This window comes from Aplysia californica, unplaced genomic scaffold (genome assembly GCF_000002075.1).
Source record: "Aplysia californica isolate F4 #8 unplaced genomic scaffold, AplCal3.0 scaffold00863, whole genome shotgun sequence".
NCBI lineage: Eukaryota > Metazoa > Mollusca > Gastropoda > Aplysiida > Aplysiidae > Aplysia > Aplysia californica.
The window spans coordinates 182,060-188,332 of NW_004798133.1; the positions used below are offsets into that span (position 1 = coordinate 182,060).

The 6,273-nt window shown below is 39.5% G+C and overlaps 1 protein-coding gene across 1 annotated transcript in view; it reads left to right on the forward strand.

Annotated features, from left to right (window-relative positions):
- Positions 1 to 6,273, forward strand: part of LOC101849799 — a gene marked incomplete at its 5' end in the record, with an annotated part of 22,182 nt that overhangs the window by 12,209 nt on the left and 3,700 nt on the right. The window contains 3 exons of the mRNA XM_013089039.2: positions 1,322 to 1,422; positions 3,317 to 3,458; positions 4,412 to 4,506. Coding sequence (XP_012944493.1) covers positions 1,322 to 1,422; positions 3,317 to 3,458; positions 4,412 to 4,506 — 338 coding nt within the window. The remainder of the gene's footprint in view (positions 1 to 1,321; positions 1,423 to 3,316; positions 3,459 to 4,411; positions 4,507 to 6,273) is intronic.

Consider the following 6,273-nt stretch of genomic DNA (forward strand, 5'->3'; position numbering starts at 1 on the left):
CAAACAGAAGATCAGGGGTGGGGCTGAAAGACAGCAGTAAGAAGAAGCCAAGGAGTAGCAGTAGAAAGGCTGTAGAAAGAATCAGGAGCTCAGAGGACAGGGGCAAAGGAGATGAGGGAGTGGGGGCAGAAAGAGGAGACGAAAGCAGACGACAGAACATTGCTAGAGAGCAGGAAAGGAGGTGAAAGAAGACAAATTTAGAGAAGAAAATTGTTCGGTCCCTACCCGGATTCGAGCCCGGGACATTTGAATGAGAGGCCAACACCTCAAGGCCACGAGAGCCCCTAGGAGAAGTTTGGTTTCATTGGTGGGTATATTTTTTGTTTATAGAGAAAACTCTCCTTGTTTTTTAAAGAAACTGAACACGGGTCCAAAAACTTTACCTTTGATTTTCTCAAAACAACATTTTTCAGGATAGCCCCCTTGCGCTTAAAAGCGACCAATTATATAGCATTGAAATATTCCCTTTGCAAAAGACTTTAAGACTTATTTTATTAGTTGCAGATGCAAAGATAGTTTTAGTAAGACTTCTGTTTGTTGAAAGGATTATTTTTAATCAAATAGTAAATCACAGTAACAATAATTGTTATTGTAATAGTTTCCTGTACTTAAAGATGAAATAAATAAAACAAGTTCTTTAAATAAATGTAACAAATATTCTTATTGTCGCCAGCACTTGCACGCCAGTTGCCAGCAGTGGGACCTTTGTTGCCGTTTCAGAGTTTGTGTCCACAAAACGGGCTAGAATTGGCTAAAACAGCACCTGGACATGGATGGCTGGTGCCTCTATTAATAAATCATTGATGAGGGTCCACAGGACAGATTTCTCATTGTTTATCCAGAAACCTCTTCTGTGGATTTCTTTAATTTTACCAGCGAGGTTTTTTGAAAACTGAACATACTCATGTTGTACGGAAGAAAATTTGAATATGTAGTATTATTGTGATAAGACCGTGTACATATGCCTATTATAGATCTAACCCTTTTGAGAGAGAGAGAGAGAGAGAGAGAGAGAGAGAGAGAGAGAGAGAGAGAGAGATTATGAATACATCTTTTTCGCTGCTACTAATGTTGCAATCTAATTTTCGATTCTGTGTAGGTGTTTTAGCTATTTAAACAAAGATATCTGTCGCTGTTGTTGTTTTTTCATTTTTTTCTTTAAAAAAAAAAATTCTCACCCCATATTACTCATGCTTATTAGTTTTGTGGTGAGGTGTACCCTCACAAGAAATGAAGAAAGATATGTGGGACAGCTCACTGAACGTGACCAGCTTTGATGTAGAGTTTGCAAGTGTCAAAGATCTGTGTGGTGCTTTTCCAGATCTACACACGGACAAGGGTCTCTTTCAGAGACTGACGTACCTTGAAAAAGAATTCCCAGGAACCAATATCATTCTCCATAAACAGGGAAAGATTGCTCAGGTAATATAGACACTGTGCCTTGTCATTACTTTTTGCTTTTTGTTTTTTGACTTTATTTCTGTACTCTGTGCTTGTTCGTAGTAGCTTACTTTTTACACCGGAGTTGTCTTTGCTTTTTTCACTTTTGAATGTACATGTAGGGTAATTTAATGTGTGCCTTTTGCCTTTTTTGATACGTTGCAATGCCCATGCGTTGATTGTTGTGGAGGCCTTAGCTTGGTTTCGCTTTACGAAGAATGACTTGTGCCATACTATATTCACGTGTACTGCTTTGACCTAGTTTCTATTGTTTGGACAGCCAGAGTCAAACGTGTTCCTCTTCTGTCCTCTTGTCGGCTTCATTCTGTGCAATGCACTGAACATTGCTCATGACAAGAGACACACATGTCTCTTATACGTTACTTTTATCTATCTTCACTTGAACTCACTTCTTCGTTTTCCTGGGAACATACATTGAAATTCAAATCATAGAGATATAGAAAGCAATTTAGGCATTACGATCCTGAGGCTGTAAAGATCGTGGTGTATGTAACTTTTATTACAAAACAAACGCAAAAGTGCAATCCCTTTTTTGACAGTTCCCTGATCTCTACTTGTATGCCAGCACTAAATGTAAACGTGTTTTTTATATGAAACTTTCAGCAAATAAAACTTTACATAAACACATGTTTCAGAATGTTCCTCTCCACCTCTGCAATGACAACACCCCTTGCAGCACCAAGGTTCTTCTTGCAAAGACTTTGTTGTAAAACAGCTGAAACGGACTGCAGTAAATAACTGCTTATGAAGATTACTTTAATTAAATACTAAAAAAGACTAGGATGAAAACAAACAAAACTTTTAAAGTCATCTGCTTCTCCTTGGGGCGGAAGTGCATGAACCTGAAGATCGTTGGATTAAAAACTAAAAAAACCACACTAATACCGATAACACTTCTGAATTTTGTTACCCAGGATCTATATTTTAAAAAAATGGGCTCAAAGGGAACACACATGTCTGATGGCATCATATTTACTTTTTCTTGACTGATCTGAATTCTTGCTCACACACGATTTCGCTACGGGTGGTTTGGAGGGGGGGGGGGGGTGCCTTTTTCCTGTCTTCCCATCTGTTCTTTTTGCTGGAATGAACGACTGCTATTGTGTCGCCGTGCTTCCTTTTACTCAAACAAGCAAACAATCCAAGAGTGCCTTTAGCAGAAATTTTGTTCAAATGGGATCTTCGTTCTGGACAGAGCTCTACGTTCTGTTTACAGAGCACGTGTTATGAAATAACACTCCTATGCATGCGCCTCAACTTCTTTTTCTGTGCGGCTGTCGTTCAAAATTAATCTTTATACTTTTACCTCAAACATGACGAAATGACGTTTTATCCCGTCATACATGCAATGGGTGCATCCTCTAACGACAAGCCTATTAATTGTTCTCATTCCTTAGTTTGAAAATCTTTGGAAAGACGAACTTCTTGTGGCGATACTGTAGTGATTCGATACTAGTATTCACACAGTCAATACCCCATATCCTCATTGTGAGCGTTTTCATCTTTGGATATAGCACTGAGACAGATCCCCGAGTTAAAACATTCTTTTGATTTCCAAATATATGAACTGTTTCTACCCAGCGACCTCAGCGATCACAGCTCAGAAAGATCGCAAATCTAAAGTTGTGGTCATGAAGTTGTTTTCGGTCTATACAAAACTGTTTGTTGTCTCATGGCAACACTAAGAATCTCGAATATTTGATACTGTTGGTGCTGTTGGAATCGAAAAAGAAATTACATCAAAGAAAAATCGTTCATTGAACATTGTTCGAGGGAAGACTTTGGGTAAAAGTTTATCGTTCGAGAGTGTGCCTCACGCAAATGCATTCAAAACTTAAGTTATAATCGTTCTCAGAGCTTCCGGGACTTGTGGTCCAATGAGCGCTTGTTGAATGTGGTGGAGCAGCTGATTGGTCCAGAGATTGTAGGTCATCCGGTGTGGAACCTCCGGACCAAGACACCACAAAACGAGGCGACCACCGTGCCTTGGCATCAGGGTGAGTAGACATTTGGCTTTGTGGTGGGGTTGATGCAGTTTCAGTAGCTTAGGCAGTATGCTAGATAGACCGAGTATCATAATCATTCATTTCTCCAATTTCCACCCTGTTTTAGGGCCAGATTCTGAAAGGAAATAACGTTTTCACGTTTAACATGTTGTATGGCTCTTTTTTTCAGGAAATAAATAGTACATGTATTCCCCAGTGCAGAGCAGTTTATGTCGTCACAGTTTTCCCCTATGTCTCCTGGTTTCTGTCTCCCTGCCCCATTCTGTATGTGTCCGTGGCATGCGTTATGACATTGGACTTGTTATTGACTTTATTGTTAGCTCCACCGAGTATGGTGCAACATTGGGAAAGGTACATGTATTTCTTCTTTTCCACAGCTGTAAAAGCCTTTGATTAGAAGGGATGCCTGCTGTACACTATGACTGTGACTTTTTCTTTTTTTGTTGTTGCTTATTTTTATGCAAGGACTTCATTGACAAGAGTATTTATTTTTGCTATATGTTTTCTGACAATGCCTTGACAAAATACGAAAATCAATAGCAATTAAACAAGTGGACAGCCAAGAAAGACATGGCTGCATGGAGTCAAGGACACCTAGATCATACAGAGTCCCATAAAGTCTGGTCGCCCGACTAGCACCCCAGACAAATGCCCCTTTCTTGACATGAAAACCCCGTGGACAACAGTCATAGACGGTAGAACAATGAAAGAATTTTGAAAGAAGTAGTTTTCAATTGATTGGCAGGTTTTTGTCTGTTTTTACATTTAGTGTACTATACATTGACATGCATATTATACTTAAACCTACCTACTTCCTGGTGAAATATTACTGTTATTTCCTTATTTTCCGTGCCAGAAAAACAGCTTAGCATCCTCTCGAAGGTACTATCATTCTGTTCTTGTGATCCTCGGAGCCTGCTTTAAGTTCCACGTATGTGTTTCAGACAGCGCCTACCTGGACAACGACTCGTACAGTGTCCTTCAGCCTGCTGCCTGGATCCCTCTGTTGGACGCTAATGAGAACAACGGCTGTATGGAGGTTTGGACGTTTCTGTTTTCTTTAAAGATTTGTATTTAAGTAGTCTCGCGGAGGGTTGGATGTCAATCTGTTTTAGTGTTTTTGTAGTATCCGCCAGTCTTACATTTTTCCCTCGGCAACTGGAAAGTTTTCTGTTGTAATGTAGTCCTTGTAATAGGAACGCGAAAAGACTTGAATCGTTAGCAAGTTGTGTGCTTTGGTCACTTTGCTTGCAGTATTTATTAAATGTCTTAGTATACCCAAAAGAACTACAGATCACAGAAGTTGTGCCCATAGTTAAAATGTTCAAATGTCCAAAAGGATTAAACAGACTTGCCATGTAATGTCTTAGTCTTTTTCTAAGCATTGTCGATAACGTTTTCTTGTGCATCATGTTTTCCTTGTTTTGTCTACAATATTATTATTATTATTATTATTATTATTATTATTATTATTATTATTATTATTATTATTATTATTATTATTATTATTATTATGTTTTGGAAACTATTTTTAGAGATTGTTATAATTCCTAAATACGAATATAAAAAAGCAAAGATTATTCTAAAGAAGCCCATGAAATACTGCCTGATGATTTCCGAGAACGTTATGTTAAAGGTGTCAGCAGTCTTTATGGTTATATTGCCTCTGCTATGATCCTGATCTTCGTGCTAAATAAAGAGTGCAACCTTTCCCTATATGCCACGAATCATTCTGAGCCACCAGTGAGTCATAGATCTGTTCTATACCGGTCAAAAGTTCCCACACTCTGAATATAATAAACTAATTACAAAATGTCACTACTGTCCGGATATCAAATATATGTACCATTGTACATTCGGCAAGCGGGGGTTCTCACTGAAATTACAAAAAGCTTTGATTACTTTTTTAGATCGCCTGTTCTTGCATGCACGCAGTGTCACCCTGATATTCTGCACCATTCTGAGGACACCCCAGCAGTCCTCGACCCATTTATTAATTCTCAATTTTCAAACCCGCTACGTCCACACAGCGATGTCCACCTAGCAGAAACTGTTTTTCCCCTCAAGTCCGACCCACCAACCGGGCTATAAATCAGCATCTCACTGCTTGTTCGTGAAAGGGAGAGATTTGCTTGCAACTGTGCTGGGAAGGTCCCCTGGACGGGCGGCTTACAAAGATGCCTTTATGTACTCTTGCCCACGTGGTATTAGACCCTACTCGTGACAAAGTCTACACAATACTATCTGGCGATAGCTCAATATCACTCTGAGAGTTCGTAGACAGAAAGGTCATTTTCGTAGCGTCCGGCACCGTGGGAGATAGGGGCTTGCTCTGGGTGGTGAAAGGCTACCCGATTCAACAACGGAATCCCTTATGAATACGAACATTCGAGACGGAGGGGGTCAAAGAAAATAATGTGGAATCCGAAACTGGTCTAATTGGAAACCCCCAGGCACTGGACTGCGTAGTTCATTTACGAACTGTAATTTGGAGAAAAAAATTAAACATTTCTCCTCATGTATTTCGAACTTCGCTTTTGTTATCCTTTCGTTTGTCCCTTATCAGTCTTGTTCAAAATTACTCTGCTCAGATCTCTTTCCCTCAGCCTTTCATCCGTCTTGCCTCGGCCAACGAGCCCCATCCCCTCTTCATCTCACCTTATTTTACTTTCTTTCCGTTAAAGAGTAAAAACAGAATACTAGTGAGCAAACACAAAAAGTGTTCCTGTCTGGACACTTCTTTCTCAACATTCGTTACGCAGTCCAAGAGTCTATTACTTGTTATCTAGCCTCTTATGTTTATTTT